Source organism: Thermothelomyces heterothallicus, assembly GCF_042370625.1.
Source record: "Thermothelomyces heterothallicus CBS 202.75 unplaced genomic scaffold P884_scaffold_33, whole genome shotgun sequence".
NCBI classification, from domain to species: domain Eukaryota; kingdom Fungi; phylum Ascomycota; class Sordariomycetes; order Sordariales; family Chaetomiaceae; genus Thermothelomyces; species Thermothelomyces heterothallicus.
Genome location: NW_027192594.1, coordinates 203,862 through 224,317, shown reverse-complemented (window position 1 = coordinate 224,317; position 20,456 = coordinate 203,862). Strand labels below are relative to the sequence as shown.

General features: G+C 56.5%; 7 protein-coding genes and 1 non-coding gene across 8 annotated transcripts; 4 read left to right on the top strand and 4 right to left on the bottom strand.

The window, feature by feature from the left end:
• Positions 1–382: 382 nt before the first annotated feature.
• On the top strand, positions 383–1,506 carry P884DRAFT_272902 (uncharacterized protein; the record flags this gene model as incomplete). Its single annotated transcript, XM_069442554.1, has 2 exons — positions 383–520; positions 559–1,506. 2 exons carry the CDS (start codon positions 383–385, stop codon positions 1,504–1,506), a joined length of 1,086 nt encoding a protein of 361 aa, XP_069294038.1.
• Positions 1,507–2,290: 784 nt separating this feature from the next.
• On the bottom strand, positions 2,291–5,202 carry P884DRAFT_210690 (P-loop containing nucleoside triphosphate hydrolase protein; the record flags this gene model as incomplete). Its single annotated transcript, XM_069439013.1, has 3 exons — positions 2,291–2,519; positions 2,584–5,009; positions 5,083–5,202. The coding sequence occupies 3 exons, from the start codon at positions 5,200–5,202 to the stop codon at positions 2,291–2,293; spliced, it is 2,775 nt and encodes a 924-aa protein (XP_069294037.1).
• An 819-nt stretch (positions 5,203–6,021) lies between these two features.
• On the bottom strand, positions 6,022–7,480 carry P884DRAFT_264487 (ubiquitin-conjugating enzyme/RWD-like protein). The gene is made up of 4 exons (XM_069441855.1): positions 7,097–7,480; positions 6,965–7,029; positions 6,673–6,897; positions 6,022–6,606 (listed from the first exon to the last, which is right to left on the bottom strand). Exons 1-4 carry the CDS (start codon positions 7,136–7,138, stop codon positions 6,483–6,485), a joined length of 456 nt encoding a protein of 151 aa, XP_069294036.1. The 5' UTR covers positions 7,139–7,480; the 3' UTR covers positions 6,022–6,482.
• A 459-nt stretch (positions 7,481–7,939) lies between these two features.
• Positions 7,940–9,344, top strand: P884DRAFT_210702 (acetyl-CoA C-acetyltransferase; the record flags this gene model as incomplete). Its single annotated transcript, XM_069439016.1, has 3 exons — positions 7,940–8,083; positions 8,143–9,087; positions 9,147–9,344. The coding sequence occupies 3 exons, from the start codon at positions 7,940–7,942 to the stop codon at positions 9,342–9,344; spliced, it is 1,287 nt and encodes a 428-aa protein (XP_069294035.1).
• A 240-nt stretch (positions 9,345–9,584) lies between these two features.
• On the top strand, positions 9,585–11,684 carry P884DRAFT_264485 (uncharacterized protein). Its single transcript, XM_069441854.1, has 3 exons — positions 9,585–10,119; positions 10,179–10,494; positions 10,549–11,684. The coding sequence occupies exons 1-3, from the start codon at positions 9,788–9,790 to the stop codon at positions 11,587–11,589; spliced, it is 1,689 nt and encodes a 562-aa protein (XP_069294034.1). The 5' UTR covers positions 9,585–9,787; the 3' UTR covers positions 11,590–11,684.
• Positions 11,685–12,552: 868 nt separating this feature from the next.
• On the bottom strand, positions 12,553–14,137 carry P884DRAFT_210782 (uncharacterized protein; the record flags this gene model as incomplete). Its single annotated transcript, XM_069439023.1, has 3 exons — positions 12,553–13,405; positions 13,471–13,700; positions 13,766–14,137. 3 exons carry the CDS (start codon positions 14,135–14,137, stop codon positions 12,553–12,555), a joined length of 1,455 nt encoding a protein of 484 aa, XP_069294033.1.
• A 1,843-nt stretch (positions 14,138–15,980) lies between these two features.
• Positions 15,981–16,083, bottom strand: P884DRAFT_t169. The gene has a single exon. It is a non-coding gene; the product is annotated as a tRNA-Leu (tRNA).
• A 677-nt stretch (positions 16,084–16,760) lies between these two features.
• Positions 16,761–18,571, top strand: P884DRAFT_231566 (transcription-silencing protein Clr2-domain-containing protein; the record flags this gene model as incomplete). Its single annotated transcript, XM_069439826.1, has 2 exons — positions 16,761–16,959; positions 17,012–18,571. The coding sequence occupies 2 exons, from the start codon at positions 16,761–16,763 to the stop codon at positions 18,529–18,531; spliced, it is 1,719 nt and encodes a 572-aa protein (XP_069294032.1). The 3' UTR covers positions 18,532–18,571.
• Between the last annotated feature and the right edge of the window lie 1,885 nt (positions 18,572–20,456).

Genomic DNA, 20,456 nt, shown 5'->3' with positions numbered 1-20,456 from the left:
TGCGAAGGACGGAATTACTAGTAGTTTGAAGTTAGACGCCGCCCAAGTGGGGCAGAGGGGCGCAGCAAACGCCCTTGCTTGCTGTATGGGCCTTGTGCTAGGCAGCTGGCCGCATTTCCAGGCTGAGGGGCCACTAAATCCACGCCGTGGAACCGAGACGGTCCTGGTTTATAAGGGAATCGTCACCCAGGCGCCTACCCGTTGCCATGTTCGCCTCGCAACCTGTTGTCGCCTTTACAAATCGACTTCCAAGACCACCACCATTGCCATCGTTGTCGTTCTTTTTCATTCACCTTTCCTTTTCTCTCTTTTTTTTTTTTTTTTTTCCCAGATTTCGAGAGTTTCAAAGCTTGCCACGTCGTTTTCTTAAGCAACCTCGACAATGCTTCAAACCCTCGCCTTCGGCGGCACGCTGGCCAAGCGCCTCGTCGAGGACGCTCCTCAGACAAGCCAGCCACCTGTAGCCCTCTATTTCCTCGGCGTTGCCAACCTTGTCGTCTTCCTTCCCGTCCTTCTCATCGTAAGTCGACACTGGGTTGACCTCCGGTTATCTTGCAGTACCAAGCTGACAGGCTCCCGCAGCTCTTTTACACTTTCCAATATGTCTACCCGACGCTCGCCGCAGTGGAGGATCCTCTCCCCGCGTACGAGGCGCTGGCCATGAACGATGACGACGGCCAGCCCAAGAACGGCAAGACCCCGATGCGCACTGCGCAGCCGGGCATGCCCATCACGGCCTCTATCCGCGCGACCAACCGTCTTATCCGCTCCCTCAACGGCTGGCTCTCCAACTTCCGCGGCCTCGGCTACTCCGTCCTCATCGGCATCCTCACCGGCCTCTCGACCTTGTTCTTCGCCATGTTCGGGTTCATCCCTCGTCCCGTTGGCCACCTCTTCGCGCTCGTCATCGCCGCCCCGCTCTCGACCACCTGGACGCACCTCGTCGTCACGCGCCCCTCGGCCAAATCGTTCGCCCAGCGCATCCCCGCCCTCAAGAAGGTCTACCGCGCCACCTGGCTCCCGACCTTCCTCGTCTGGGCCGCCGCCAACGCCTGCGTCTACTTCCCCATCCTCCTGGCCGGCCTCATCGGCCTCGAGCTGCGCTACCCGGAGCGCCCGGACCAGATCGGCAGCCAGCTGCCGACCAGCTCGGACGCCCGCAAGGCGCTCGCCGTGCTGGGCCTCTCGCTCGCCCTGCAGGTCCTGCTCTACATCCCCGCCGAGACGGCCCTCACCCGCGTGCAGGCCTCCCTGCTGCCGCCCGACGAGGACACCATCGTCCCCTTCGACCGCTCCTTTGCCGGCCGCGTCGGGCCCGAGCTCGTCACCGGCAAGGGCTTCGCCACCTTTGGCGCCGCCATCAAGTCCGTCACCCGTGCCAGCTGGGCCCGCATCTACCTGCAGCGCCTCAAGCTCTTCGCCGTCTCCATGGCCATCTACTTTGCCGTCATTACCGTCGTGATGGTTGAGGCCCTTATCGTCACGGCGATTCAAGGAAGTCAGTGAAGGTGTTGTCCCGGCGGCGGTGGGACCCCGGCATGAGATTCAAAGTATGGGTTCTTGGTTCCTGTTTCCTATAGCTTTGACTGTTGGGAATTTCTTCGCGGTGGTCATTATACGATCGAGTCGGATCAAACTTTCCCAGTCATGAGCCTATACTATTTCTCATTGCGTTTTACGCTCCACGCGTCTCCCTATGTTTCACCATAATCTTTGTTTCTAAAGTTAGTAATATGTGAAAACTGGCTTAATAAGGCACGATGATACCCCGCCACCGGTCTCTCCAGCGCCAACACCATCCATGACTCGGTGACCGACGGCTGCGTGGATAACGAACCCTCCTCTCCTTCTCCCCCGGCCAACTAGATTTTTGATCCAATTGCCCATCTATGCCGAGATGAATCTCATCAACACATTATCATGCCTTCCACGTCTTGACCACCAATGCCGCCGCCGACAAAGAACGCGCTGCTAGTCTAGTCTACAAAGGAGACGACGAGACGGCGCCACCAACGCATCAGAAAATCCTCGTAATTTCCCGTCCTGATCATCCTATCCAAGCACCCCTCGCTCAGCTCAGCCTTATCCCCTTAAAACACCTGACAACCCCGGAAATAGGGTATCTCACGACCAAAGCATATCATTTCTGATCTCTGCAGTGTATCCCTTCACATGCCTCGTGCCTTCACATGCCTCGTGACAATCCCAACCCCCGATCCAACAGCCAAAGTGACACTGGCACGCTTCACCCATGGTTCTCTCCCCCACGGCCTCTTCTACCTCATCCTCATCACGACTTCTGGAAGAACCAGCTCGATCTCTTATTCTCGGGGGGGCTCTGAAGGTTCGCAATGGTGGGGTGGGACGAAGCAGTCGAGTCGCCGCCGCCGCGAAGCGGCTTAGCAATGCGGCTGCCGATGCTGAAACCGCCGAAACTGGTCGGCGATCCGAGTCCGCGCGTGCTGCCAGCTTTCGCCGCCTCCAGGCGCTCTTTGACCGCGGCGAGCTGGACTTCAAATCTGTTGGTGGTGGTGCTGGTTAGTATTCCGTAGCACAGAAACAAAGTCTCGGGATATGACGTACTTGTGGTTCGCCTGCGCCATCTTCTCCTGGCTTTCCTGAAGCAGGCTCTCGAGGCTCTGGATCCGCTCGTTGCGGGCAATCAGCTTGCGCTCGGCGATGGCAACCTCCTTTTTGAGCGCCGAGTTCTGCTCGACGAGCTGGCGCTGCACCTGGGTGAGCTGCTCGAGGTTGCGCTCGAGGAAGGCCATCTTCTTCTGCTGAGCGCGGTTGTTGCTGCTGCGCAGCACGTTGTTGTACTGCTCGCGCGTCTCGTCGAGCGAGATCTCGAGCTCGACCACGCGCTCGCACCGGTTCTGCAGATCGCGCATTAAGCTCTTCTTCATGGCATCGAACTCGGCCAGCTGCTGCTGCACCGTCTTGCCGTTGGCCATCGGCACCGCCCCGTTGGCCTTGACGCGCCGTTGTAGGTCATCTACCAATGCCTTGAGCCGTTCATTCTCCGATACCCGGAGCGAGAGGTCTGCCTTGAGACTCTCGATCAGATCAGCCTGCGCATTCGACTTATCGGATAACGTCTTGGAAAGCATAGCCTTGACTTCCTCCTTGTCCGCGTCAGCCAGGTTGCGTGAGAGGACCTCCTCGTGTTCGAGCTGCAGAGCCTCCAACCGGGCCTCGAGATCGGCGCGTTTGCGGGCTTCCTCCTCGCTGGTTGTTGCGCTGAATGCGGACAGCTCGGCCTGCCGCACGAAGCCCTGCGTCTCGACCAGCTTCTCCCGGAGCGCCTTCAGGTCATCAGGCGGGATCGGATCGCCAGTGGAACTGATCTCGAACAGGGCATCTACTCGCGCAATTGCGTCGGCCACTGCCCTCTCGTTGTCGCTGAACACGTCCCCGCTGAGATCGAACCCTGCCATCATCTTGGCCATCTTCTCCGCCTTCTTTCTCTCCTTCTCGTCTAGCACTGCACTGGTCTCCTTCGCGCTCATCTTCATATCGAGCATCTGCTGTTTGACCTCGTCCAACTCCGCCGTGAGCTCAGCGTTGGCTTCTTTCAGTCCGTCCATGGTGATCTGGGCTTCCTTGTTCTCAAACGCCAGCCTTTCCAGTTGCATCTTGAACTCGTTGGCCTCGCTGATCAGCCTCTCGTTGTCCTTTCCGATCTTGGCGTCGTGCTCCTTCAATAGTGCCATCTCTTCCTTCGTCTCCCGGAGCTGCCTTTCCAACGCCGCGGCCTGCGTCTCCTTTTCGGCGAGCTGGTCCTGGAGCTCGTTCTCGCGGCGTAAGAACTCTTCCCGCTCGTCTTTGTCAAGCGGCAAGCTCGGAGTGCCCGCTCTCTCCGAGATACCCGGCGTCTCGGCCCCTGACCTGTCTTGCAATAGCCGAGACGGTGTCGATGGTCGTGTCGGCTTGCCTTCGGCCTTTGCTCCTGCCGCACCATCAGCAGAGAGAGGCGGCACCCACCGCTCTCTCGGCACCGTCTCTCCGGCACGCCATAATTGCACTTCGCCCTCCAGGCTGGCGATGTAGCTCTCAAAGTTGGTGATTTGCGTCTTGGCCTTTGCGAGCATCATCTTGAGCTCAGCCGGGCTGAGCTCAGCATTGACCTTGGCCTTATTCTTGATCGACTTGGCTCGCATACCAAAACGTAGCGTACTGAGAGTTTCGGCATCGTTGTAGCTGCTGGGAGAACAGTTGATGATGAGCGTCGTCCGGCTGTTGCCACCCAGAGACTCCTGTAGAATACGGGTGAGCTTTGAGTCACGGTAAGGAATGTGCGATGATTTCCCGTCCGTCAGCGCGTTGATGACCATTCCCAGAGCGCTCAAGCTCTTGTTGATCTTCTTGGCCTCCTCGAGAGTTTGCCCGCTGGCACCCGTCTTGCCGACCTTCTCACTACCAGCCAGATCAACCAAGAACAATTGGCCGCTCTTGGCCGAGCCCGTCTCGACGTTCTTTTGTGTGATGGTGATGACAAATATCGAGTGTGAGCGCGACGACTCCTGGTTCATGTTCGTCGCGGCGACCGCCCTTGCGTTTCCGCCCCTTCGCATAACCTCAAACACTTCCTGTACGCTTGAGACATAGATCTCCAGAAGCCCCTTGACGTACACGCCGCGGTTCTTCTCCTCGTGCACCGGAAGGTTGTCGTTTTGCGGAGCCAAAAGATCGCGGATCCTCTCCATGTAGATCTCCATGTAGCTGACTCGAACCGTGTACTCGATGTTTGCCGGACTGGACAAGATGTTTGTGAAGATCTGCTCGACGATTCTCGGGATGACGCCCTTGCCTTCCTCGTCGTCGATGCTCGTGCCCATCATGGTGTAGGACTTGCCCGCACCGGTCTGGCCGTAAGCGAAAACAGTACCATTGTAACCGTTGAGGATGTCGTCTACGGTTGGCTTGATTGAGTAGTTGAAGATGTCGGCCTGCTTGCACGACATGTCAAAGACGCGGTCGAAGGTAAAGGTGCCTTGCGCCTCGCGGGACTGTATCGAAAGATTAGCAACCGGCCCGCCAGGGCATAAGACAGCCACAAGCCAGAGCTGCCCGGCTACCCACATCGATGGTACATGTATCCGGTCCATTGAAGGTGACAATGGGCTGACCGCCCGACTCGATTTCGACCCGGTTCTGCGGGCGAAATCGAGCCACGACCTTGATGCTATTTGCGTTCGACATGATGGCTTCCCGCTTCCCGCGCTCCTGGGAAGCGCAAACTCATGAAGGAGAAAGGCCACAGGTCGGAGATGGCGCGAGGCGGGGACGCCGGCAAGGGATCGTCAAGCCGTGAGCAGCTTCTTCGACGGGAAGTCGAACGCGGGTTGGGGTGTTCTTTTTGTTCGAAATCAGCGGATGATCGGAACCCCGCGCTGCGTATCGACAAAATGATACGGTCCGGCTCCGGCGTGGAAAGGCAGAGGCTTTGTCGGGAGGGGATTCTGAAACGGGGTATCAAAATGTCGACGGCAAGTAGGCCGAGTTCTAGAAGAAGTTAGGGGACGTAGTGGGGTCCCCGAGGCGGTGTCAGGGGTAAGGTAGCAGCGACTGCGGATGGTTGCGAACAGCAGTTAACAGTCAACCAAGTGTGGACGTTTTTGCAGCGATTGGGTTTGTCATTAGGCGGAATGACGCGCTCGGTTTCTTGTCACGCTGCAGTCGGCCGTCTGTGGCTTGTTTCAATGGGACACCTGCACGCCGGGCAGAGCCCCGCTCATGGCCAGGCATAGTTAACGCTTTGCCGGCCGGTTGCCAGCGGGCGGCATTTCTCTGATACGACCAGGGCATCAAAAAAAAGAGATTACCATATTCATGCGAGTGGGGACTAACACCTCGCTCGCCTCCACTTTGTTTTGCTGCATCCGACTTCCGGAGTACCCAGCAGGTGCCTATCATCGGCGACGGATGCTCGAAAAGGGACAGAACTTGTAGCATCAAGGACAGATGGAGTTGCCCTGTCTTACCTCAGTTGCGTATCCGGACGGATTCATGAGACAAGGTACTTGGAAGAATGTTATTTTATTAGGTCAATACAAAACCACCGCCAAATGCTTTGAACTACCGGTGTAAAAGAATGTAGGCGCCTAACTTGAAGGGTTGCTTCTTGCAAAGAATGATGTGGGCCGGAACTCCAATCACGCCCCCGCCTTCCCCTCCGGTATCGATATTCCAACTGCCTCGAGAGATGCCCAACCAAAGACGTGAGCCGCACTGACAACGCCCGAGACCAATGTAATGACACGCCTTCGAAATGCTGACGGAAACTGGCCAAACTCCAGAACTCCAACCTAACCAAAGGAAGGGAGAAGGTGGGGGGTGGGGGACGGTTCTGGGCCTGGACGATCTGGGATACATGCGTGCCCCAAGGGCGACCCTACCGCCGTGGTCGTGTGGTCGCCATCGCCATCCCCAGATATTAAGACTGCCCAAATCATGTCTTCTCGAGGAACAGGCGCCGCAGTCTAGTCTTCCCAGCTCTTCTCCACGGTCTCCCTCACCCTCTTCATATACTCTTTGCGGTTATCTTTGTAGAGGTTGGACGCTTCGACATTTGCGGGGGATCCAGTGTTGGGGTCGTTAAGCAAGCTAGCGGGCCGTGTCAGCGACGGACATCCCATGGCAGACCAAAGGGCCCGTGGCCGATCCACTCACCTCTGGATGCTGGTGAGCACGGCGGCAACGTCGTAGGTTGGACTCCAGCGGTTCTGGAGAATGTCGAGGCAAAGCTCGCCTGTGGCATAAACGTTCGGATGGAACATCTGGCTGATGAATTTGACCGACGGGGGCTTGTTTGGATACTGTTCCTCGAAGTGCATCACGAGCCTAAAAGTTCCATCTTCGAAAGGGGTGTCTGCAGGACCGATGATGACAGCGTTCCTGATCGCGATTGAGGTCAGCCACCGCGAAAGCAGGGCGATATCGGCGATGGGAGGTAGTTGCTCACCAAGTCATGACATTGTCGGGGACGGGAGATGCGGAGACGCCAGCAGGCGGATCGGTCTGCATGCGCTACAGGCATAGGATTAGCATCGCGAAAGTTCCAAGATGAACTGTTTAGCGGCGGGAATCGTCACACCTTAAAGTCTCGCATCAGACGGCGGCGCGCAGCGGTCGACATCTTGCCCAGCAGAGATGAGAGAGCTTGAGCCCCTTGGAGAGAAAATCAAGAAGTCTGCTCTGCGACGATATTCTGTGATGCAGCACAAAGTAGCAGGACTGGGAGGATTCGGGTCAGTGAGTGACGTGGAAAAGAAATCGTGGTGCTGCGGCAAGTTATAACTAGCGAGAAGACGATGATGGAATCCGGGCCGGACCAAAGCTGAGGTGATTATTCAATTAGCGGGGTGGTAGTGGCCAATGAAGAAGCATGTGGAAATCATTGGGCGAACTGGCTCGTGCGGGGCCGCGACTGGCAGACCTGCCGCCGAATCGCCGGTCGATCGCGGGTCCCGGTGTTTTTGCATAGCAATTTGGCCTCCATATTCACCGTCACTTATCGGGGACCAGCATATACACGGTCTGGGCAAAAGAGACCTGTGGTGGCTATCCGTTGTCACTGCGCTTCGCGTTCCTTGCCTTATCGCCAACCGCCCTGCTCCACATTAGCTTACCTAACCAAGCTTTTCTGGGGTGCGTGCCGACGAAGTGGCGGGGCGCGCACTCTGGCCCGCTCTCGTTGCTCCACCTCCACACTCGACCACCCGCCCCCCGTGGTCCGTCACAAGCCGAGCAAGTTCCGCCGGCATGGCACCTTAAAACCGCTGACCCTCGGCAGGGCGAGGAGATTCGGACAGAGACGCTCCATCTCATCTACCTCGCCCTTTTCGTTTCTTTTATTTTGTCATTTATATACCTAGCCTTGCGTCCTCCTGCATTTGATACACAGGATTAGTTGACTACCTGCATATTCTTGCTAGCTATGGCGGGGCAATTTAGGTATGCGCTGCGGGTATCGCCGCAGCTCAGAACCGGCTCAATTCGGCTCTTCTCGTCGCGAGCCTCCCTTCGTCAAGAGGTTCGGGATGCCTACATCCTGAGCGCTTCCCGCACGCCAACGGCAAAAGTATGTGCCAAAACACTGCTTCTGCACATCTCTCCTGCAATGGTTCTAATAGTCCATAGTTCAATGGATCCTATCTGAGCGTTAGCGGGCCTGAACTCGGCGCTGTTGCCATCAAGTCCGCGCTCGAGAAGTCGAGAGTTCCCGTTTCCAAAATCACCGATGTCTACATGGGAAATGTGCTCCAGGCCTCCGTTGGGCAGGCTCCGGCGCGCCAAGCCTCCGTTTTCGCCGGTCTTCCTCCTACAGTCGAGGCGATTACCATCAATAAGGTTTGCGCCTCTGGGTTGAAGGCCGTTGCATTTGCGGCCCAGAATATTCAGCTCGGCCTCTCCGAGGCGCAGATCGCCGGCGGGTTTGAGAACATGTCGAGGGTGCCATATTACGTGCCGCGTGCTAGCGGGCTACCTAGCTTCGGTCATGTCAAGATGGAGGATGGGCTTATCAAGGACGGTCTCACCGATGTCTATGACCAGATCCACATGGGCAACTGCGCCGAAAACACGGCCAAGAAATACAACATCTCCCGAGAGGAGCAAGATGAGTACGCCATTCAGTCATACCAGCGGGCGCAGGCCGCCTGGAAGAACAACGCGTTTGCCGACGAGATTGCTCCGGTCACAGTCAAGGGGAAGAAAGGCGATACGGTCATTACCACAGATGAAGGATACCTGGACATCAAACTCGAAAAGGTGCCCACCCTCAAGCCGGCGTTCGTCCGTGACGGAACCGGCACCGTGACGGCGGCCAACTCGTCAACCCTCAACGACGGCGCCAGCGCGCTCGTCCTAGGCAGCAAGGCGATTGCGCAGGAGTACGGCGCTGGTTCGCGTGTCCTGGCTCGCATCTGCAGTTCGGCCGACGCGGCCGTGGATCCGATTGACTTCCCGATTGCGCCAGCCAAGGCGGTCCCCATTGCTTTGGAGCGGGCGGGGATCACCAAAGACCAGGTTGCCGTCTGGGAGTTCAACGAGGCCTTCGCCGCGGTTATCAAGGCCAACGAGAAGGTGAGGAGACCCGGATATTTCTTCCCCAGGTGAGAACCCACACTGACTGCGAACTCCAGATTCTTGGCTTGGAGGGTGCAAGGGTGAACCCGCTTGGCGGAGCCATCTCCCTGGGCCATGCCTTGGGCAGCTCAGGTTCACGGATTCTGGTGACGCTGTTGCACCAGCTCAAACCTGGCGAGTATGGTGTTGCGGCGATCTGCAATGGTGGTGGTGCGGCAACGGCGATGGTTGTGCAAAGGATCGAATCTGTGTAAAATGTACATAACTAGTATATATCACGCCTCTCGAGATACCTTGTTTGGAGCACCGTGCGGCTTGGCTGCTGCAACCTTGTAGGGGAGTCATATTATCCGTAGTTATTGTTCACGGTAAGGGGAATGCACTGAAGGTTCGTCAGGGTTAGGGTCTAGCAGCCGTTGAATCTTGCAACCATGTTCCTTCCTGAGTCGGCCATTTCACTTCTCAGTTCCCCAATTCGATTTTCACCTTGATGCTGTCTTCTGGGCACTCCAACTCCAAATTTCTTGTAGCAATCACAGCTCCTTGTATGCTTGTTTTCTTCCTAGTCGCTTCCCATACCACAATGGGACAATAACCCTCAGATCAGTCGCATGCCCGAAACCGCGTTTGTTATCCTTGTGATTCGGCAAGCACCTCTTATCCCGCATGCAGGTTGAACATCAATCCCACCACCGCAATGAGCCTTGTGGTCCAGTTCCTGTCAAGTATCAGGGGATTCGTCCTCGAGTTGAATGGCGATGAGCTTCGTAATTGGCTACTCGTCGAGAACGATGTCGCCAGCATATATTTTGACATGAGCAATGAGCTGAAACGCGGCTTCCCCGGAAACTCGCCAGCACTCGAGAATTTGATCGATAAAAGTCTACCCCAAGAAGACAACGTGCCGGAGGGAAAGGGTTCCCCATGGCCGGGGTTCAATTCATTCATCAAAGAATATCTAGAGTACTGGCGGGATGTGGATTTCGCAGATGTTGTTCGGCTGCATTCCCGGCTCAGCGACCTGCTCAAGTATGGTTGCCGCTCCGTTTTTTATCCCGGTACGCATGTCTTTGCTGACGCCGGTGTAGCTCCTGCGCAAATGCTCTCGCGAATCCCACCTACGGCACCGTGTTGATACAGACCAGCATGTCGCTTTCCGAGTCACTCTCCAAGTTGGTTATGAGCCTAACCCGGCAGCCCCATCTGCTCGCACAGATTCAGGGAGACATGACTGGCGAGGAGTCCGGGGAGAGGAAGTCCATCGTGGAGCTCGCAGCCGACATTATCCAAAAGATCTTTACTTCCTGTCTGACAGACCGGTCCAGCACGAGGTGGTCAGAGCCAAAAGGGAAAAAGGTGGCTGTCTATCAGTTTGCCAATCTCACTCTGAAGTTGCTCTTTGCTGTAGGTCTCCATGATTTCTCTCCCTTGTTTTCGGATATGCTAACCGTTAGCTAGTGCAACAAAAGCCGGCTTGCTGTACAGATGTTCACCAACATTTCCACGAGCGCACCAGCATTGTCACTTTACCCTGCATCTCAACGTGTTACCTTTCTATACTATCTGGGCAGGTTCTACTTCGACCATGGACATTACTGGCGGGCCGAAATGTGTCTGGCGGAGGCCTACAGCCAGTGCCTGCCGCAATTCCAAAAACATCGTCGTCAGATCCTCACCTACTGGATCCCCGCCAACCTCCTCCTCGGGCGCTTCCCGTCGTGGGATCTTCTCCGCCGCCCCGAGGCTGCCAGATTTGCCGACATCTTCGTACCCATCTGCGCCGCCATCCGAACGGGGAACTTTGTCCTCTTCCACCAGGCTCTCAACCTCAACCGGGACTGGCTGTGGGGCAAGGGCTTCTATCTAACCTTCCTCTACCGTCTGAAGCCTCTTGTTTGGCGTTCTTTTACCCGCAAGATCTTCATGTTGACGTGGGAAGGAACCGCGGACAACACAGACAACCGCGCGCCCCTGCTGTCGTTCGAGGATGTCGTCACCGCAGCAGTGTACGTGCAGAAGCTCCTGGAGGGCTACGTCCCCGCGAAGCCGCCGGCGGGAGCGCGGCCCCGCTCGACGGCAAACGCCAACTCGCTCCTCGTCAAGGCCGTGACCAACAGCGCCGGGGCGGAGCCGGAGACGGCAGACTCCCTACTAGTCCCGCCGCCGGGAGGGCCCCGCCGGCTGATGCCGTCCGAGGGCCTGATCTTCGGCAACAAGCGGCCAGACCTCGAGAGTATCGAGTCGATAATCGCGGGGCTCGTGTACTCGGGCCTGCTCAACGGGTTCATCGCGCGCCAGCAGAAGCGGTTCGCGGTGGAGGGCGCCAAGAAGAAGGGCGGCAACGCGGTCGCGGCGGGGTGGCCCATCCCCTACGAGAGTATGCTGGAACGGTTCCAGGAGGCATGGCAGGAGGCTCTGGATGCGTGCGACGCTGGGGAGCCCGTTGACCCGCCTGGCGCGCTGGATGACGTCCCTGGTTGGGTGCGGGCTCCGTCATAAGGCTCTTGTGGATTGATAGATAGGGGCGGAAGCGGGAAGATCAAGATGATGGGACTTAGTAATATTTTATGGATCGATCAGTTCATCGTCGTGTCCGATAGAGAAGGGCGCATGTCGTGAAGCTGATGGGATGCTTAGTCTTGGCTACCATCCGTGAAATCCCTGGAACGCAACTCGAGGAATGGATAGGACGGTCAACACCACCGTTCACACAACGACGTCCCCAAAAACGTGGAATTCGTCAATCATTGTTCATCCTCATTGACTCAGCTCCTCCTTGTCTGGGTTATGCCAAGACCTCATCAACAAGACTGGTTGAGCTCCCATTCGCAACGACTTCCTTTTTTTGTTCGAACCCTCGAGCCGTTCCAAAATCCAGCCACCCATTCCGCTTCGTCTTCATTCCAGCCATACATCTCTTCGCCCGTAAAACCAACGTATCCAACCAAAAAGGTGCCAAAGACAAAAAAAGCAATCTAAAGGAGGTAAATGGGGCAACGCGGCCCCAAGATGAAGGATATAAAGTGAAGAAGGGGTATATCGCGAAGCTGCAGGATCAGATTGGGCCAGGTTGCGAGCCTGGAAGAACAGAGGGGATAAGAAGAATAAGCCGCCGCGTGGCAAAAGGAAAAGGGCAAAATAATGACGAATGATGGCCGCTGAGCGAAGTCGAAGGCCAACTCATGGATCGAAGGGGAGGCCGGGTGTTCACGGCAGAGCCGAAACGATCCCAAATAACAATAGACACTAAACGCAGGCGCAAACTGCGAAATAAGGCGCGACTCTCTATACACAGCAAGAAAAGCCGAGGTTTTTGTTTTGCGTCCAAAGGGTCGTTCGAGTGAGGATAGGATGGTCAGCTCGAAAAGAAGACGACGGTTCAGAGGAGTGCCCGCGGAAACAAAAAGAGGCGGGCAAATCGGGAGAGGCAACAGGTTTGGTTTGCCTTCCTCCTTCTCCTCTTTAGAGAAGGGCCGCGGCGGCAACAAGCGCGACCACGAGCCCCGCAATCGCCGAGCCGCCCTCGGCAGCAGCGCCCTCGTTCTTCGATGTGGTCGACACGGGCTCCTTCGCTGCGTCAGACGCCGAGGCCTTGGCGGGCTCGGGCGCCGTGGTCGGGGCCGTCTCTTGCGACAAGGTGCTGCCTCGCACGTCCTGCTCGTGGAACATGGCGCCGTAGAAGGCCTCCGAAGAGGTGGAGGAGGAGGACGAGTCGGAGGGAGTGGACGTGGACGCGGCGCTCGACGAGGACGGCGCCGCCGTGGTAGTCGGGACGTCGGAGTCGCTAGTGGTCTTGGGCGGTTCGGGCGGCTTTGAAGAGGAGGAGGGCTTGGGCGTGGGTGTGGGCGAGGGCGAGGGCGAGGGCGAGGGCTTGTCGCCGCCGTCGTCTTTGTCGTCGTCATCGCTGTCGCTGTCATCGCCGCCGCCGCCGCCTGAAGAACCGGCCGTGTTAAAGACCACAATGTTGGCGGTCTTGCCCTTGGGCACAGTGACGACGCAGAAGTTGGCGTCACCGACGCCGCTGGTGCTGACGGGGCTTTCAATGCCGTTAATGCCGTCCTTGGAGGGGTCGATCACGCAGGGCAGGCCGTTGCAGCCGCCGTCGGGGCACTCAATCTTGAGACCGTAGGTCGGGATGCTCTTGGTCAGGGGCGTCTTCAGGTACTCGGGGTTCCACGCGATCTTCACAAAGGTCTCGCCATTGGCCATGGTGTTTGCGCCGGCGACATAAGGGGTCCAGTTGCCGAGTGCCTTAGTGATGACTCCCCAAACGCAGCCAACGGAGGAGGGGATCCCGGGCGGATTGATGTAGTAGCTGGCAATCATCAAGGTTAGTGCCGTCCGCTCTGGAGCGTGCATGAGGCTGCTGGGACGACTCACTGTGCAGCGGTTCCGTCCCAATAATCCGGCCCCGGGACGGCAAGCGTTGCCGTGTCTGCGACATCGGTCGGGATGATCATGGCCTCGTTGCCCGGCAGTACCGTCTGGCAAAACGACACGATGCTGCCCGCCTTGTTCACGGCGTTCACCGCGCCGGTGCCATCCACACAATACGGCCGGTCCTCGAACGGCTTCTCTGCCTTCCCGCCGTTGCAGTAGAGTCCGCCGTACTAAGCGTAGACCTGTCAGCCTGCTGACGCTTGTCTCGAGTTGTGAGAGAAGCGCGGAGACCTACCATGGACTCGGGATACGTATACGTCGTGCCTGGTTTCCACTGCGCCATGACCTTGCCAGACACACAGGCAATCGGGCAATAGTCTCCATCGTTGCAAGACTGATCGGGGCTCAGGGCGAACCCATTGTTATCTTGGCCCGGGATGTAGACCAGATCGGGATGGTCCGGCAGCGTGCAGGTAGCCTTCCTCGCGACGACCTCGGTGGCGTTGGCCGCCCCCTCCACCTGGCGGCCATCATGATTGTGTCCATGGGCATGCCTCCTCGCATATTCAACATGTGCGTGTCGGTGACCGATGCTGACGGAAGCCGACTGGGCGGTGAACAGAACCGAGGCCGAGCCGATGGCGGCCTGGAACGTCGAGATCCTCATTGTGCGAGGAGGGGGGCAAGGGGTCTCGTCGAATTCGGCCGTGCGTGAGTGGAATTTGCGAAGGGGACTGAAATTCTTTCAGGCCCTTCGAGTCTCTTTGGTCGCGCGTTTCTCCGACGCGAAGGAGAACGAGCGTCCTGCGTAATATCGCGCGCCCGGCGGTAGCGACAACACTGCAAACGGCGCAGGAGCGTCGCCAAGTACGGAGGTTGCGAAGCGAACGGCGAAGGAACGAGGGGACGTCCTGAACCGAGAACGACGGGGAGGAGGGTGACTGACGAAAGGAGGAACGAGGGACGAGGGACGAGGGACGAACGAGATGGTCAGAAGGGGAGCGGCGCGAATGCCCACCCTTGACGACCAGGGGCCCTTCAACTCCACGGGCGTTGCTCCATGCCTGGCCTTTTTCTGGGGCCGCTCACTCACGGCGTTGGGGGAGGCTCAGCACTCGGGGAAGGGAACAAGGGGCGCGGCCCACGCAAAGCAAAGCGAGGATCTGGCGTGATGCAACGCCATAGTTAGTTATCCACCCATCTCGACAGCCTCACTCAGGGGTCCTGCCCAATCAGGGAATCGAGGGCTGACGGTTCCTGAAGTCTCATCTCGGCAGTGGAAACGCATTACAGGGGTTCGCTCAGGCACACCCGCTGCTCCGCCAATGGCGGCAGCGCTTGGAGATTGCGGTGTTAACGCTTGGCGGAAGGAGCCCCCAGGCTCTGTTTTGGCCGAGCCCAGGCTCCAGGCTGGTGGATTGCTCTTCTGGACCCTTGACTCGATCCGAAAAAGAAAATCTTGCCTGCCCACTTTGTGGGTAATTCCGTACCACTACAGTACTGTACTCCGTAGTTATGAGCAACTCACCGAACTTGCTTCTTTCTTAGTTTGTCGGCTGACTAACCACCAAGTGGACCGCCAACCACAATGACTATTCCGCCAGAGCGCATGTTCAGCACGTACGGATTACACTACTCCGTAGTAGTACTTGGTAAGATTGGCTTGCCAGGCACGGTTCGGGCGCGGCCACAATGCGCTACATCGGTCTGTGGTGATCTTCGGGCAACCTCGGCAACGACTCAGCCCTGTGGAAAATCCTTCGGCAAGGGCGTGTTTCTAATCATGCCCACAGCGCTGCTCTGAATCGTGTGCATACTCCGTACTGCGTTCTGTCCACCTTTCCGCCGCCCACTGTGGCGGTTTGGAGTCGGCCACATCGAGGAGCGCCGTGTTTCAAGAACAGTGGATTCGATTCTCCCTCCCGCTTCTCGACAGCATTCGGTCTGTTTCTCGATTTTTTTGAGGATACTGATTGGTTGCGATGTCTTGTGCGAGAATACTCCTCACCATCTCCGTCGGAAGCTATGACAAATGGATCAGCGGAAGCGAAAACATTTTCCAAATGGAGATAAAAGAAAGAAAAGGCAAGACACGAAAATGCTGTGGTCATAGGTCGCTGAATCATGTACGCTACAAGTGATCCGTTCAAGTGCGCTGTATCTTGGCGCGCGGCTCGGGTTGTTGCTGGGTCAGTATCTGCCATAACTGTAATCTGTACATGTCCATATAAACTCCTAGATGAGTTGACTAGTGGTCAAGACTGTGTCGATGTTCGGAAACAAGCTTTCCAGAACGCACAAATGAAAAAGAGTCATGGCAACATGTAATAAGGCTCCCGGGCCGTGGGCAAAAGAATGGTGGTTACAAAAATGGATACACCATGGCGTGTCAATAGGAAGGGGGCCTTTTGCCACGTGAAGACAGGAGGAAAAATTCCCAGGCTCATACAACACGCGACACCACAGGTATTCAAAAGTTTACGAGAAATATCAAGCAGAGAAAAAGAGACTGACAAGGGTGAGATTCGAACTCACGCCCCTTTCGAGACCACGGATGATGATTAAGGGTTGAACACCTTAACGTGGCGCCTTGGACCGCTCGGCCACCTTGCCTGGATGATTGTTGGTGTTTGTTCGCTGCAGAGTTTTTTTCTCTATGGAAACTGCAGCGGAGTTTACATCAAGCCAAGAGTGGAGATGAGCAAACGTTCATAATTGGCTGGGCGGTCGGGCCGTTGGACTGACTCGAGCCAGCCTTTAAGTATGGATCTCTGTTGGAGAGGTCGGACAATAACCGAGTATCCAAACATGCCGCCGAGAGAGCAACTAGCAGCAGGGTGGCAGACTTTGTGTTGACCTACGCCATGTCACTGGGCTGGCTTGACCATGCAAAGAACGGATTGCGTGTAAAAAGCGATTTCAATTCGATCGGGCCAAGCTTTGAAATGGAAGCTTGAACCGTGGAGCACGTCCATGCTCCGAGAAAGGCTCCTTCCTCATCTTCCCTTTCAAGCTGGTTTCAAGCCGAGCGTTCACTTTTTTGACTACCCCTAACTCTGACACAACGAAAACCGACAAACCCCAACAAATTTTCTAGATAGTTATGTGCACTACGAAACACACACAAGCCGTGCGCAAAGTACTCCGTGTGGATTCCAACATTGAGAGAAGACCCAAGAAAGCACGTGGAAAACACGTGTAGATCTCGTGACTTGGAGCGCACCACACTCGGTCACGGGATCGCGCGATAAACTCGACGGCATTCCCGGTCCTTCCCAGTCGAAGTCGTCATGGCAAACGCAGGAGCACAAAATGACGCTGGTACGGATTATTGGCCCATCCACATCACCCGCAGCGATGGCCAAGGGTACCCCAATCTCGACCACAGCGCCCTGAGCCCCAACGAGGACCAAGACGTGACGCAACAGGAGCGCTGGGAGGTCATCATCGCCGGCCATCTGCAGAACCAGGTCGGGCCCAAGGATGACAGTAGGTCTCTTGTCCTGTCAGGGCTTCCAAGTGTCGGTGCTGATGGGTACAGAAAAGCAGTACAAACTCGCCGGATTTCCCAAGGGCTATGAGCTGCGGTGTGCGGTGAGAAAAGATGGAGGCCGTGATTACTACCTTTACGGCCATCCCCTGGGCCCCAAGGCCAACTATCGCACTCCCGGCGAGTTTGCCCTGCACGCCCTCTGGTTGGTGAGCGACTCGACAGACAACAGCCAGTGTCCCTGCGACCTGTGTCCCAAGTATGTCGAGAGAGCCAAGGCGGACAGGGACAGGAGTTTACCACCCGCGTTGCCGCCGCCTTCGTCCTCTGCCGCCGTTCCCGCCTCGAGGCCGGCGACGACGACACCGCCTGCCCAGCAGCAGTTTGCCCAGCAGCAACAGCTACAGCTTCCGCCTCCAGGAACCACCGGCTGGACCAATGTCTTCCGCGTGGGCGAGCTCGTCTGGTACAAGCACACGGCCTGGCGGCTAGGCATTATCCTCGCCATCACCCCTAAGCCCGGCATACCTCTCCACCCAGGCGCACCCGACTCCAGCTACCACTTCACCCTCGCTCCACTCGGTCACGCTCTGCTGGAACAGCCTAGCCTGGTCAAGGATTGCCAATCCATGCGCCCCTTCCTCACCTTCAGCGTGCCCCATACTTCCATGGATGAGCTGAGAGATCAGACATTCGATACGGTCAACTGGGAAGCCCTCGCTGCCCGCATCTCCCAGGATCCCGATCCCAACAAGCGCGAGATCGGCCGCCAGATGCTTGGCCTCGAGGCTTCCAAGATGGGGGCCCGCGCCATTAACGACACCTTCTCCACCTTTGACCTGCGCGCCCAAGGCACCACGGCCGACGGCGCCCTGCACGTGCAACACTACGGCGGCGTCTATCTCGGCGCCGAGATGGTCCGCGTCGGTGACCCCGTCCGCGTCGTTGCAACCCCGAGCGGGTCTCCATCCCAGCAGCAGCAGCAACAACAACAACAACAACAAGCATCCCAGCAAGCCGCCCTCTCGCCCGACGCCAACCTCGTCATGCTCGTCACCGAGATCCAGGTCCTCACTCCGTCCTCCCTGACCAGCGACGCCCGCGGCGCCGCCACTCTCCAGTTCAAAGGCGACCTCTACCGCGCCGCTCGCCTTTCGACTGCCCACCCGCCACCACCAGGCACTGTCCCTTCGGGGGAGACCCTTGGCCCGGCCTTCGCCGAGGAGCTCGCCACGCGCAACGCAATCGACAAGGAGAGCAATTCGGACGGCGGCAACGCCGACAAGGCCGTGCGCTGGAGCTGGGTGCAGGTAGGTGCGCAGGTGCTGCGGGGGGAGCAGGACGTGCAGGGCCGGTTCTATGTGACCGAGAAGCTGATGAGCGTCATCGACCCGGCCAGGTGGCAGGAGTGGGTGCAGCGTGGTCAGCTGGAGGAGGCGCCGGCGTACCTGAACAACCGGGGTCACAGCGGCGGGGGCCAGTACCTCGGGCGGAGAATGGGGAGGAAGGCGACGCTGGGGAACGCGGTGGGCGTGGAATTTCGTGTGCCCCCGGGAATGGTGGAGAACTAAGCCTTTGTTTTCCGCGGGTTTTTTTTTTTTTTTTTTTTTTCAGGAGGACCGGGGGATGGAAATGAACAGTTCAGAGGTGGTTCGTGTGTTCAATCTACATGTATGGTCATTGGCCCATCACCAAGGGTGTCATAAAATGATGGAATCGCGGGTTACAGAAGTCGAACCAGTCACGGTTCACAACTGGACGGGATTCTCTTGATTGGCCATTGGAAGCGCTTCCAGATAAATTCATGGATGGTGGTCATCAAGCAGATGACGAAGAACCCAGAACCGGGATTGGTTTTACGTCCCTATTCGGGATGCACACGCCATGCTTACCACATCCTTTCTTTGGCGGGCGGCCACCAGCTGGGTTGTCGCTTAATCTACGGAATCCAGGATGACATGAAAATCCAACCTCTACAACATCAATAATTTCTGTGGAAGACAATGCAAAAGTATTTTTTTTCCCTCCCTTTCCCTCCCTTTCCCTCCCTCTCTATCTCCCTTCCTTTTTCTTTGCTACTTTGCTTCCTTTCTATCTTTCTCTCATCCTTTTTTATTGGCTTGTTTGATTGATTGTTTGTTTCATTCGTGACGATTCTCGCAAGCGGTTGTTGAAAGAGAATGAATGCATCAACAACATCGGTTCGCATGTTCCGGCTCCGTCATCGACCTCTGTTTCAATCAGGTACCTTAGTTATACATTTACATATTGCTAGTAAGTGCGGCGTAGGAATAACAATAATATTATTATTATTACTACGGATTATACACGGGCATCTCCCGACCTTGATTCTGCGAGACAACATCAAACATGCTGCTACAGCGATCATCCCTTCTGCTCGAAGGACAAGGCAGTGGAGAGTCTCCACCGGCTCCCAGAGAGCCGGGTCGGCGGTGGGAAGAGGCGGTGAGATAGGTGGCATGTTGTGTTTTCAGATACGTGACATATAAAAACGTTACGATACTGTAATACATAAGTGTGAAATTTCACAACTTCACTTTCCGCGGTAAGAAGACCCACCTGGTTAATATAGATGCCTTGGCATCTCCCAATGACCACTAAGGAGGGTTACACAGAACCAAAACTGTTATCTTTGTGTGTCCCGAAGACATAGTTTTCTGGGAAAACGAGCCAGCATTCTGATCGCCGGAGATTATGAATTGCACTCGCGGAGAATTTCCTGACCGATCTGTATGGCCAGACCGAGCATTTCGGTTCTGGCTGGCTGGCCGTAGTTAGGTATCTACCATCCACCTCGGTAACTAACGTGCTCCGGACCTCGTCACTAGACCAGTCTCTTTGTCTGGATTGGCGCGAGGGGGAATGCGCCATGACCTTTCAGCTTTCGGTAAAATGGAAGGAGGCTTTCCGTTCTAACGAAACAGACTTCGATAACTGGGCACTCAATAACGTTACACGTTAGGATTATTTTTCCCTGGGATAGTTGTACGTCAGTACACACGGAAAACCACATGTCTTTCTCGGCTTCCTATCTGGAAAGTAGCGCTTTACACTAGCGTCTTCTGGTATATAACACGTTTCTTAAAACAATCAAAGTGTCGATCCAGACAGAGTAATCCGTATACAAAGTCATCGCAATGAGCTGAAGGAACCAAAACTTTCCATTTTACAAACAAATCGTGTGTCAATGCCCTTTTGCTTGAAAATTGTACTGTGACGGATGCACAAGCAGCCACGTTCACCAGGGCGTGTTCGGGCCGACCCTTGCTTCGATCAAGCCAGTCCGAGCGAGATCCTGCACACCACCAGCAACACGATTAACAGTGCAGTTGTGTTGTAGTGTAAGCATGCTGCCGACCCGAGCGTCTGGATTCCGTCTGCGCCACCTCAATTCAATTGAGCCGAGCTGGCGGAGCCCGCATTGGCTGATCGAAAAAACACAACGTGCTTCCCGAATAAGGTGGCAAGTTAGCAG